The 13,750-nt window shown below is 41.1% G+C and overlaps 1 protein-coding gene across 5 annotated transcripts in view; it reads left to right on the top strand.

The window, feature by feature from the left end:
• Positions 1 to 7,183: 7,183 nt before the first annotated feature.
• The window catches only part of NDUFAF6 (NADH:ubiquinone oxidoreductase complex assembly factor 6), a 39,001-nt gene continuing 32,434 nt past the window's right edge, over positions 7,184 to 13,750 (top strand). For 3 of the 5 annotated variants that reach the window (XM_060116318.1, XM_060116316.1, XM_060116317.1), the window contains exons 1-2: positions 7,184 to 7,390; positions 13,044 to 13,143. In XM_060116318.1, the coding sequence (XP_059972301.1) occupies positions 7,194 to 7,390; positions 13,044 to 13,143 (297 nt within the window). In that variant the 5' untranslated portion in view covers positions 7,184 to 7,193. Of the gene's footprint in view, positions 7,391 to 13,043; positions 13,148 to 13,750 lie in introns of those variants that run through there. The other 2 variants (XM_060116320.1, XM_060116319.1) reach the window with 2 other exon arrangements.

Here is a 13,750-nt window from a genome sequence, read left to right on the forward strand (position 1 = left end):
TCATGTTTAATCTCCCACAGGAATATATTACCTATTCAAACATGTTAAATAAAAATATTTATAAATAAATCTTAATGATATTGGAAAATTCATGTTATAATATATATATATATATATATATATATATTTTATTTTTTTTATTTTTTTATTTTTTTGCAGTACACGGGCCTCTCACTGTTGTGGTCTCTCCTGTTGCGGAGCACAGGCTCCGGATGTGCAGGCTCAGCGGCCATGGCTCACGGGCCCAGCCGCTCTGCAGCATGTGGGATCTTCCCGGACCGGGGCACGAACCCGTGTCCCCTGCATCGGCAGGCGGACTCTCAACCACTGCGCCACCAGGGAAGCCCCATGTTATAATATTTTAAAAAACAGAGGGCAAACTTGTATGTGAATTAACAATTTATGTCTGTAACACCACTGTCTCCTGGCTTCCCTGCTGCCTTCTTGACTACTCTATTTTCAGTCTTTTTTTCCTGTCTCCACTAGAGATAATGGCTCAACTCAGAATGGCCTAAATAGTAAGGAATGTGGATTATTTCACGGAGCAAAAAGTTCTGAGGAAGGGCAGCTCTGGTGGTTGAAAATGCATCTACTCACTAATGTCAGCAGGGACCCAGAGCCACGTCAGCATTTCAGCTTGGTCCTCAGACTAGTCTTGCTCATGGCTGCAGGATGGTTGCTTCAGTCACAGGTGTCTCCTTCAGAAATCCAGAGGAAGAAGAGGTATTATTTGGAAAAACTGTAAACATTTTGAAAAGTTGAGAGTGGTGCAATGACTACCCATACACCCTCCACTTAGATTCAGCAACTGATATCATTTTGCCACATGCCACAGTTGCTTAATCTCTCTTCTTCACTCTGCGATTGACATGTGTATACATATTTATATTTTGTTTCCTGTATCATTTGAAAATAAGTTGCAGATATCACAACATTCTACCCCTACATAATTCAGCCTCTATTTCCTGTAGATGTCTCCTGTAGGACCACAATATCACACTGAGGAACAATTAGTAATCCCCTGACATCTACTTAATGTCTAGTCCCAAGTTTAAATTTCCTCAGTTATCCCTAAAATGTGCTTTATAGCTTATCTTTTTCAAGCCAGAATCCAATCAAGTTTCAAACATTGCACTTGTTTATATTTCTTTGGTCCTTTTTAATTTAGAACATTCTCCCAGTTTGTTTTCTCACTGAGTTTTTCTTTTGAATTATTCTGATATGTTTCCCCACGGTATCATTTATCTTGTTCCTCTTGTATTCCTTATAAACTTCAAAATTAGATTTAGAAGCTGAATTAGATTTATGTTAAATCTTTTTGGCAAGAGTGTTTCATAAGTAGTGTATTGTACCTTATGTCTCCTTTTAGTAGTGAGGCTTTTTTCTCAGAAACCCCATAGTGGACTTTTCCATAAGTGTCCTTGGCCAGAGCGGGGAAACATGCACAGTCCTGGACCAGTCACTGGTGATGCAAGTCGAAACACTATGCTTAGGTTCATTAGCTCATTGGATGTTCCTCTGTGGACTGAGGATGGTACCCGGCTCCTCTGATAAACGCACAGAGGGTTCTGCCGGGTGGAAGAAGCAGGCAATATCTTTTTCCTGACACCTTCTGTGTTCTGTTGGTGCCATCTTCACCACATGTCTGACATCCACCCACTTTTCTCCATCTCCACTACTACACCTGTGCAAGTCACCAACAGCTCTGGCCCAGTTTGCAGCCATGAACTCCTAACCCATCTCCCTGCTTCAAATCTCTTCTCCAAATAGTCATCAGCGTTGTCTTTTAAAATCTAAGTCCCATTATGTCAACCCCCTGCTTTAATTCCTTAAGTGGCTTCCCAGAGCACTTAAAATAAAATCCTCCAATCTCAATCTAGCTTACAAAACGTCACATCACCATCTGAGACCTCTCCAGTCTCAGATGGCCCACCCTCCTGCACACTCAGTAAGTGCCAGCTACGCAGGCTTTCACTCTGTTCTTTGAGTGTGCTGAACCCTTTACTGATTCAGGACTTCTGTACATGCAGCTCCCTCTTGTGAGACACTACCCCACCCTCATCCGCTTTGCCTGGCAGTATTATACAGCAGTTGTTACAGGCTCAATTATGTCCCCCTGCAAATTCATATGTTGAAGTCCTAACTTCCAGTACCTCAGAATATGACTGTTATTTAGAGAGAGTATCTTGAACGAGGCAATTCAAGGTAAAATGAGATCACTAGGGTGTGTCCTAATCTGACTGGCATACTCATAAAAGATGAGATGAGGGCACAGACACACCCAGAGGGAAGACCATGTGAAGACAGAGGAAGAAGGCGGCCATCTACAAGCCGAGGAGAGAGGCCTCAGAAGAAATCAACTCTGCTAACACTGTGATCTTGGACCAGAATTGTGAGAAAATAAATTTCTGTTGTTTAAGCCACCCATTTGTGGTATTTTACTAGGCAGCCCTAGCAAACTAACACAGTAGTTAAGCAGGTGAGCTCTGGAGCAGGCTTCCTAGGTGTAAATCCTGTCTCTGTCAATTACTAGCAAATTATTTAACCTTTTCACGCCTTAGTTTCCTTTTCTGTAAAATGGGGATGATAACAATAGTACCAGTAGAGTGACAACCATCTAGTTTGCCCCAGACCAGGGGGTTTCCTAGAATGCAGGACTTTCAGTGCTAAAACCAGAACAGTCACCCTAAACTGAATATGGCTGTTGTGAGACTGAATGAATATCTACAAGAATGCCTAGTACATGGTAAGCACCCAATAAATAACAGGTATTGTTACTATTACTATGAATTTTATTTCAGATCTCAGCTTAACTGTCACTTTCTCAGAGATACTTTTCCTGACCCCATAATCTGGATTAGGACTCCCTGTTAAATTCTTTCATAGTATCTGGTTCTTTTTTGTTAGTGGTTCCCCAGTATTCATTCCTCTCATTTTCAATAATAACAGGGCCCTTGATTTCTAACTGGGCACATGGCGGCCTGGAATAAAGACTATTTCCAGCTTCCACCATAGTAAACTAAATTCTGACCAATGGGATATGAGCAGATGTGGTACGTGCAAATTCAGGGTTGTGCCCTTGAAGCAGAGGGTTCTTAACTCAAGGAAGCTGTGGACAGAATTCACAGGGGTCTGTGACCTTGAATAGGAAAAAAAAAAAAACTACGTCTGTTTTTACTAACTGCTAACTAAAATTTAGCATTGGCTTCAATTATGAATATAGGCAACAAAGCACAAAAGTATTGGGAGTAACTGTGATCTTGTCACCAAATGAAATCACAAATAGTTTTTCAATATTGTTTATGTTCATCACCACTATGAAACTTGAAATTAGACTCACTGCTAAATCTTATTATTTAACGCTTAAAGAAGCACATATATGCCACGGCACAAAAATGGTTAAGGAACTCCTGTCTGAAAGAGAAGGGCATCTTGCCCCTTCCCCTTTCACTCTCGCTGCTGGCTGGCATGTGGAACTAGCAATGGGCCATCTTGGACATGCAGGTGAGAATTACACCTCTTCAGGTGATAGAACAACCAGACTGGAAGAGCCTATGTCTCTGGGACCCTGGAATCTCCATGTAACCCCAGATTGCTTACACCCAAAATGCTACTTCAAAGAATAATGTCTACTTTGTTTACAGAAGTGTTATTTTGTGTCTTTATTTGAGCAGCTGAACCTATTTCCTTACTAATACAACAGCAGTTATCATATTTTGTAATTATATATTGATTTGTGATGATTTGTGTTTGTTTAAATGTCTTTACCACTAAAGAATAAGTTCTTTGAGGACATGGAGCATATGTATTTGTTCACTCTGGAATCCTGGCAACTGGTACAGTGTTGGCACAGAGTAGATTCTTAATAAATGTTTCAAAATGAATGAAATAATAGCATAAGAAAATGTGTACGAGCACGTTAGTCTAATAAAATGACATTGTACAGGCAGTATGTAAAAACAAGCAAAAAGCCTATGCATAGAAAAAAGGTTGGAAGAAAATACAAAATGTGAATAGTAACTGTTTGAATTATAGGTTTTAGCATGATGTTTTCCTACTTTTGCCTATATTTTCCAAATTTCCTTTAATGAGATTGAAGAAGAAGAAAACATTTATATAATAAAAAACATATAACAAAAGAAAATGGACCGAGGAGAAGTTAGTTGATCCCTGAGGGCCATGGAGAAGTTGGAGGAGGTGTGTGGAGTATTCTTGTCTGGGGAGATTTAACCAGCTGTGGTCTGGTGCAGACCCTCTCAGACCCTTTAGATACTCAAGGTGTCATATAAAAGCCAACAGGCCAGCCTGACTCTTAACATAAAGAATGAAACTCACTTCTTAACAGAGGCCATGGAAAAAAAAAAGAGGTGGAGCAATATTCTGGAACAATAACGCATAACTCTTTACAATGTAGCAACAACCATAGGACAATCTTTATTGGGCTAAAGCTTGGAAATAAATTTTATTATATTTCATTCACAATTACACAGATGAATCAGTTATAGTCACCATGAAGAGAGTCATAAACTCAAAGATGACAGAGTAAGCAACTGCCACAGCTAAAGGCCAAGTCAACAGATTGTGCTTCTGTGGGCATTTATTTCTTAATGTTAATTTTTTGGTTAAGCACTGAGCTTCTGCCTTGATTATAACCTTGATTGAAGAAAAGTGCACGCATATTTCAAATATACTGATTTTAATACCAAGAGATTACACTAAGGAAATATTTTCATGTATTCATAATTCTAAAAAAAATTAACTTCAAGATTGGCAAATAATAGATGTTCAATAAATGCTAGTTGGTGACAGTGTGTTATCCATAGAATAATTTTAAAGTTTCTTAATTTTTCCTCTATTGCCATTAATGGAAATTCTGCCTTCAAGTTTAAATATCTAAAGGCTCATAACATCTTTAGTATGCATTTATGATTATGTGAATTATTAGAAATGGCTATATTTTTTGATATAGGTTGACTGGCCTGGAGACAAGAAAACAAATGAAACAGGTCCATCAGAAAGATGTGAAATTGGGTACGGGAAATAAAACAAAAGAGAAGTTAATAATAGCCAATGATAAATGTTAAGAAATACTTTTTAACAAAACTGTATAGTCATTATCTCATACAGATATAAAGTCAACACATGTTAAAAATTTCATTTAACTCGTTAATTAGTGGGGGAACCAGTAAGATTTTGCAACCAATTCAAAGAAGTATTAAAAAAAAAGTATTCAAACTACTAGACATCTATAGGCAGTCAGGAATGCTTAAGTAAATCTGCTTAATAGATATGAAACTGGCAAAAATAGATAATATCCATAGAACAATAATCAACTGAATCTCCTATGGATATAATTTGCATAAGTTATGGACAAGAATTATTTGCATTATTGTCAATATTCTGCAACTTACAGAATTGTAAAATAGTTCAAAGACATTGAAAGGCACAAAACCCCCATAAAATCAGATAAACTGGACAATGTCTAACTTTCCATTAAGATACCCAACAATCTTTTTGGTCCCTTTATTTATTTATTTTTTTTGCGGTACGCGGGCCTCTCCCTGTTGTGGCCTCTCCCGTTGCGGAGCACAGGCTCTGGACGTGCAGGCCCAGTGGCCATGGCTCACGGGCCCAGCTGCTCCGCGGCATGTGGGACCCTCCCGGCCCAGGGCACGAACCCGTGTCCCCTAGCATCGGTAGGCAGACTCCCAACCACTGAGCCACCAGGGAAGCCCTCGTTTTGGTCCCTTTAAACAGCCTTTCTTCATGTTTTCCCTACACAGATGACTTGTTTTGAGTGCTATTTATGGGCCAGGCATTGCCCTAGATGCCTTGAAGATATTAACTCATTTAATTCTCACAAGAACTTTATGAGGCAGGTTCTATTACTATTACCATTTCATAGGGGAGGGAACTGAAGCACAAGAAAAGGTAAGTCTGTCACCCGAGGTCACAGTGATAGTAGGAGGTAGAACCAGGATCTGAATCCAGGTAGTTTTGCACAAGTTATGCTGCCATGGATGTGAGTATATGAAGATAAACGAATTGACAGGACCTGACAAGTTAGATAACATTAGATACAGAAGCAGGAAGAGGTAATGGTGACTCCAAAGTGTTTCCCCTGGTTGTGAGAAGGGGGACACTGTCCAGATAAAAAGACTAAGAAGAGGAGTTAGTTTAATTTGGTTTTTAGACATATACTTTGAAGTAATGGCAATATGTGGAGATGGAAAAGTCCAGCTAGGCAGGAGACCAGAACTAGAGATGTAGATAAATGACTTTTTAAAATTGAGCAGGTTTATTAAACTTTGGTATCAGAAACACTAGTGTGTGTCTGTCAGAACTAAAGGACAGAAGCCCAGAGAGAAAAGAGAATATTATGCAGGAGGGACTGAGGTCCTGCATAGGCTGAAGAGGGCCAGTGTCAGGGAGTAAAACCAAAGCAGGGTGAATTGGCTGGAGTTCTTAGGTTCAGACAACAGAGTACTCTCCCATAGGTTTAAGGAGAAACATTAAAATGGAGTCACAAATGCAGATAGCTAGGGTTGAGGCTGAAAGGTAAAGAGAGGCTACTATCGTGTTGAAGCTTTATCCAACACGCAGTAAAACTGGTCAAGCAGGGAGGGGCCATGATCAGAGGCACCCTTTGGAAAGAACAAGTGTGGCTGCAGCGCGAAAAATCTGGTCAAATCTGGAGGCAGGAGGTGTTACTGGGATCCAGATGTAGGCAGCTGCTGGCTTGGACCAAGTCAGGTCGTGGCAACTAGACCCAACTATAATATTTGAGGGGCCTGATGGTAAGAGTGCCAAAGGAGGCTCATATACCATGTGAATAAAGGTTTAAAAGTTATAAATCAACCTAGTAAACTGTCAAATTATTCTCTTTCCTACTGCCTCGATAAGTATCAATACATCTTCAGAAGGACCTGGAAGGAAGGGGGAGAGCCCGGGCGAGATCCATCGAATTTAGGCGGGGCCTTTCTGGAACCTATAAGGCCTAGGAGCGCGGCGGCGGCACAGATACAGGGGACCACAGCGACACCTGTCTCATCTCCGACTGGCGCCCAGCGGCCTCCTTCCCGCCGCTAAGAGGTGCGCAGGCAGAGCTGCCGGGGGCGTGGCGGGGCGTGGCGAGGCGAGGCGTGTCCGCGCGTTAACAGCGCGAGGTCGAAGGGCACGGCTGTGTCCCTGTCATGGCGGCCTCCACGCTGGTGTCGGCGTGGGGCCCGCTACGGCCCGGCGTCCCCGGGCTGTGCCGCTGCCGGCCGCCCAGGGGCCTGTGGGCGCACGCATGGCGGCTCCCGGAGCCCGCGGGGTCCGGGCGGAGCGTGGCCGCGGTCAGCGGACCTGGCGCCTCGGGCACTGACCGCTACTGCTTGGAGCTGCTGCGGTGAGCGAGCCGGACTGCCCCCGGCCGGGAGGTTGGGGAGCAGGCCGAAAGGGACCCTGGTGGGCGCGGCGGGCCTCGGGGCGGACCTGCACCCTCCCTGTGTCCCTCAGCGTGTGAGCTCGGGTGTATGGGGGAGTGAGGCAACAGGAGCTTTCACACTGGTCACAAATTTATGGCAAAATTCCTCCGTCTCGGGCTTCCCTGGTGGCGCGGTGGTTGAGAGTCTGCCTGCTAATGCGGGGGACACGGGTTCGAGCCCTGGTCTAGGGGGATTCCACATGCCGCGGAGCAACTAGGCCCGTGAGCCACAACTACTGAGCCTGCGCGTCTGGAGCCTGTGCTCCACAACCAGAGAGGCCGCGATAGTGAGAGGCCCGCGCACCGCGATGAGGAGTGGCGCCCGCTTGCCACAGCTAGAGAAAGCCCTCGCACAGAAATGAAGACCCAACACAGCCCTAAATTTAGAAAAAAAAAAAAAAAAAAAAAATTCCTTCGTCTGTCACCTTGCCCGAGCCTTAACTTTTACCTAATTAAACGCTTTGCATGAATAGCTTTTTAAAATTTGAAAGATGGCTAGTAACTAATTTTAATTAAGCAGTAGTTAACTTTGAGTTCTTCCTATGTGTCAGGCAGTATGTCAAGTAGTTTACAAGTAAATTATCTAATTTTCGTTACAAAGTATGAGGGAACAGTTGTAGACCTACCACTTACAGTTATGTGGATTAGAGCATTTAGAACAATGCCTGGCACAAAGCAGGGGTACAGTGAGTACGGTATAAACTTTATTATCTCATCTAGCAGACATGGAAATGAAGGTTTAGAGAGATTCTGGAATTCACCTGAGTTCAGTGGAATCTAAGCCTCATAAAGTCAGTTATTCTGGTAACACGCGAAAGGTATAGCCCATAGGAGTCGCTGTTAATCATTTGTGGGATAAATTGGATGAATCAGGTTACCTGGTACATGTGGGCAGGGGCCTGCCTTGGAATCCAGGCCTGACTTAAGGAGTGAATGGCTTACCACCACCACCCCCGGCCCCGCCCCCGCTGCCCTTTTGCTGCTCTTAATTCGTAACAGTGGCAAAAAGTCTCAAAGTACCTGGTCTCAAGGACTTCTGAGAAGTGCTAGAATATAGTTAAACTATCTTGAATTTGATTGGGCTAGTATATCCAATTTTTTTGAATTCCATTGTAGCAAAATGTAGCATAACGGGCCTCCCTGGTGGCGCAGTGGTTGAGAGTCCGCCTGCCGATGCAGGGGATACGGGTTCGTGCCCCGGTCTGGGAGGATCCCATATGCCGCGGAGCGGCTGGGCCCGTGAGCCGTGGCCGCTGGGCCTGCGCATCCGGAGCCTGTGCTCCGCAACGGGGGAGGCCACAACAGTGAGAGGCCCGCATATCACAAAAAAGAAAAAAAAATGTAGCATAACGACAACATTCCCATGCATTTCAGTATTTTGTTTCGTTTCTAATCACTTTTAAAAATAGTGTTCCTACCCCACCTTATTTACTTGTTGATTGCTTATAGGAGAAACAAGGTAGCATTAGTGGAAATCAGGTCATTAGAAATAGTCTGTGGATATCACATAACAGCTTTTCTCAAATATATATTTATAAATGGCCAGACACTTAATCTGTCCATATTGGTATTTAAGTGGAATGGAGGCCGTTGACTCTAGTGATTTATCGAAAAGCAGGCAGCAGGCAGACCTCATCTGAGTTTATTAATCCTAGCTCTGTCACTTGGGAAAGTTAATTACTTTAAGATTCAGCGATTTCATCATTTGTAGATTTCTACTTCTACTTTATAACATGGTTTTGAGGATTAAATTACATGGTGTATATAAAAATGCTGGTACATAACAAATGCTCAATAAATAGTTTAAAATAAAAACAAAATGAACTTGAAAGGAAGATTAGAACTTTTAGCTTCTAATTGTCCATTAATCTTTGCAAGATTTGGCCTCCGAAATTGTGTGTGCAAGGTTGTTTTGGACATGTATCTTATGCAAGGCCTCCAAATATCAGACAGGATACTAGGCTACAATCTGATTAGCCAGCCGAGGATCTTCTAGGAATCAAGCTTCCTGGGAAAATCTCAAGCCTAACTTACATAGGCTTCTTGGGGTTTGGTTTGAGGAGCACCACCTCAGGCCTTGGGATTAGTGTTATAATAAGATGAGGAGGTGGTAGTGGTGATATCTGGAAGTGCAGTTCTCCAGCCTCACTGAGGAACCACTTCTTCTTTTGTGCTTCAGTGGCACAGGTCCGTGGAATTAGCATAGCAGTCCTAGCAGTAGATATGCTTACTTCTCATATGTCTGTCTCTCCCTGCTAGACTGAAGTCTATACCTATCTTCAGTGTCTAGCGCAGTGCCTGGCACGTGCTAGGCACTGAATAAATGTTTGAATGAATGAATGAATGAAAGGTTATTGACCCTGCTGCTGTATAAAGCCATCTTAGCATAGCATTTCGCATTATCTGGAACAGTTCTTAGGTAGCTGGACCTTGGTTAGCTACGTATAGGTTATCCTTGTATATCAGTAATCAACGTTGATAACAATGATCCTGATTGATGAAGAAATGGTTTGATAGTATATCCTACTTAATGTAAAGAAGTGGGTAGTAGTGTTTAGAAAAATTTCCAAAGTATCTTAAAAATTGTTAACAGGGTAAACCATTAGCTGTGTAGAATATCTTATTTCCCAAAGACTGTTACAGTTCTGTTATGTCTTCATTTTTCATTTTCGTGTAAGAAACTTGAAGTACTTCACATGTTATTTTTAAGGAGATATGAAACACAATATCAAGCCTCATTTTTCAAGTTTCTGTCAATAACTAGTTGAATAATGGAAATTAAGATTGTAGTTTGATTCCTATTCAGTGTTTTCTTACTGTCTCATATTAACTTTCACGTGTTTTAAACGCTTTTGAAGTTTAGAGACTGTTTATAATAAAATAAAATTTAGAAATGTTTATATCTGTATATATTTAGCTTATACTTATAAGCTATAAAGCTTTGTCTGAACTCTCCATATTGTAGCTGAAACCGCATATGGTGAGATTTTTTAGTAGAGCTGTCTTGTGATAACAAGGTTACTGCTATCTGTTCATGATTTCTTCCGTTTGTTTATGTGGAAGTTGGGGGAATTGTGAAGGTTTAAGTTCTCTGTTAGCCACACGACGAAGTGTGAACCAATTGAAAAGTGGAAGTAGTCTGAATTTCAAACCTAAACTCCATGGAATTAGGTTGGACCCATTTTATACTGAGTACTGTTTTATAGGAAATACTGTTATATTAAGGTTCCAGTGTATTACAGTGAAAGTAGCCTTGTCAATAGGCAGTCTGGTAAGCACTTCATATTTATTTATGTAGGTATGTATGTATGGCTGCGCTGGGTCTTCGTTGCTGCGCGCAGGCTTTTCTCTAGTTGTGGTGAGCGGGGGCTACTCTTCGTTGGGGTGCGCAGGCATCTCATTGCAGTGGTCTCTCTTGTTGCGGAGCACGGGCTGGAGGCACACGGGCTTCAGTAGTTGTGGCACATGGGCTTTAGTAGCTGTGGCTCATGGGCTCCAGAGCGCAGGCTCAGTAGTGGTGGTGCACTGGCTTAGTTGCTCCACGGCATGTGGGATCTTCCCGGACCAGGGCCCGAGCCCGTGTCCCCTGCATTGGCAGGCAGATTATTAACCACTGTGCCACCAGGGAAGCCCTGGTAAGCACTTTATACTTAAGTCATCCTAGAATGAATATAGTAAGGATTATATTTTTTTAACTTTTCATTTTAAAGTAATTTCAAATTCACATAAAAGCTACAGAAATAGTACACAGAGCTCCAATGTACTCTTCACCCAAATTCCCTCACTGTTAACGTTTTGAACCACTTGAGAATAAGATGTAGATGCCCCATTACCCCCCTTATTATTTTGGTGTGTGTTTGTAATACACAAAGATTCTCTCCCATATAACCATAGTATAACCATCAAAATCAGGATATTAAAATTGATCCACTATTACCATCTAATCCACAGACTCCATTGACATTTTGCTAATTAGTCTGTTATGTCTTTTGTATATCCAGGATCACATGCTACATTTAGTTGTCACGTGTCTTTAGTCTTCTCCAATCTGGAACAGTTTCTCAGTCTTTCCTTATCTTTCATGAACTTGACTTTTTTTTTTTTTTAAGAAAACAGGACAGGCTACTTTGTAGACTTTCAGTTTGGGTTTATTTAATGTTCACTCATGATTTACACAATTTTTGCAGGAATATTACAGAAGTTATGCTGTGCTCTTCTCAGTATCATGTCAGAAAGCACATGGTGTTGATTTATCCTATTACTGTGGAGTGAACTTTTTGTTACTTGGTTCTCAAGTGTCTTTCAGGTTTCTCCCTTGTAAATTAATAAGAATGTTAGCAAATAATATTTATTTTGTGAGGAGATACTTTAATACTATGTAAATATTCTTTTTCTATCAAACTTTCACCTGTTTAACATTTTCAGACATTTATTGATATTTGCTTGAATCAGTTTTTACTTTGATAGTTATCAGGTGGTGATTTTAAAAATTCAATCATGTCTTCTAGGTTTATCAGTTGGCATTGTACTGGTTGTCAAATTTTTCCTTCTCTTTGCATTTATTCATTCATTTATATTGGTATGAGCTGATGGGGTCCTGTTACAATCTTACTGTCATTATTTTTTTGATGCTCAAATTGTCCCAGACTTGGCCAATAGAACTTCATCAAGCCAACTTCTTTGTCCTTTTAACAAGTCACTCCATTCTTTGAACATTTGTTTACTTTCTGCTCAAGAAGATGTTTCAGGCTTATTTGGTATTTTCCTTCCACCAGCCCTGGAGACAGTCATTCCTTCAAGGAGCCTTAGTTTCTTTCAGTGGAGAAATCAAGGTGTGTTCACTGATACTGCGGGTATGGGGGCGGATATCATTGTTTCTAGGCTTTGTCAGCAGATGCTGTAGGGAAATAGAAGTAAGTGTGAGTGTGTGCGCATACACACAGGCGCACCCTCCCCCCCCCATATTGTTCTCTCTCTGTCTTATGTATATATTTATCTATGCATTCAAAACCATGAGTTCATACCAATACTTGCTGGCACTGTTTTCTTGATTTCTACATCTGTAACTCATTTGAATTCTTACTAAAACCAAAGTGATTCTGAAACAGTTAAAATTATATATATATATTATATAAGTCAAAATAAATTAATAGAGATTGATTATTCATTTTAACTGGTCTGGGATTGGAAGCAGATAAATTTTTTATAATTGTAGAGAAACAGATATAAAATATAGGGAACTTGGGGGCTATTTTGAGTTGAAGCCTTGTTTTCGGTTCATTTTGGTCAGTATTTTTTTTTTTTTTTTTTTTTTCTGTACGCGGGCCTCTCACTGCTGTGGCCTCTCCCGTTGCGGAGCACAGGCTCCGGACACACAGGCTCCGCGGCCATGGCTCGCGGGCCCAGCCGCTCCGCGGCATGTGGGATCTTCCGGGATCGGGGCACGAACCCGTGTCCCCTGCATCGGCAGGCGGACTCTCAACCACTGCGCCACCAGGGAAGCCCTGGTCAGTATTTTTTTGTGTGCAGTTTGGAAAGTGAAAAGTAATTATCTTTTTTTGCTTATTTATTATAGGAAACGAGATTATGAAGGCTATTTATGCTCCCTGCTACTCCCTGCAGAATCCAGAAGCTCTGCTTTTGCACTGAGAGCTTTCAATGTGGAACTGGCTCAGGCTGGTATTAAAATACCTTAAAAATTATTTGTAAAAATAGTGATGTAATATGTTTAATGCTGAACAATAAATAAATATAGTAGTAATTTATATGTTAGATGTGTTTAAGGTTTCTGCTGGTGATTTCTTTCTCCTGCTTAACAGTTCAATTCCAAGAATAAAACTAGCTAATGAACTTAATGTTTTTGGAAAGACCATCCTGGAATTTGTTTTTTTAAGGATATTATAAAACTATGCAATTAACATTGCACATTTGTCTGTTAATTGAATAGGTTAATCAGAGTATTACTGCTTATTCTTTACATTTGCATAATTTACATGTATATAGCAGTTCTTCAAAGCACTTTTTAAATTGAGTTTTTAGCTTTAAAGTGAAATGGAAATTGAAGCAATTATAGCAAACGCAGACCTTATATCATACTAACTCACTTTTTTCTAAAGAATTACAAACAAGGGAGCGACTCTTCTTTTTCTTATACTGGAAAGAATGTGTGCTGATATAAGATAAATTGAAATGGAGAATGTAAATGAGGGAGTTGAGATAGAATTGCGTTGATCTTCTCAGTAAATGAAATGGAGAGGTTAGTTATTGAGAGTGAGGAAGCGC

Source organism: Mesoplodon densirostris, chromosome 13, assembly GCF_025265405.1.
Source record: "Mesoplodon densirostris isolate mMesDen1 chromosome 13, mMesDen1 primary haplotype, whole genome shotgun sequence".
NCBI lineage: Eukaryota > Metazoa > Chordata > Mammalia > Artiodactyla > Ziphiidae > Mesoplodon > Mesoplodon densirostris.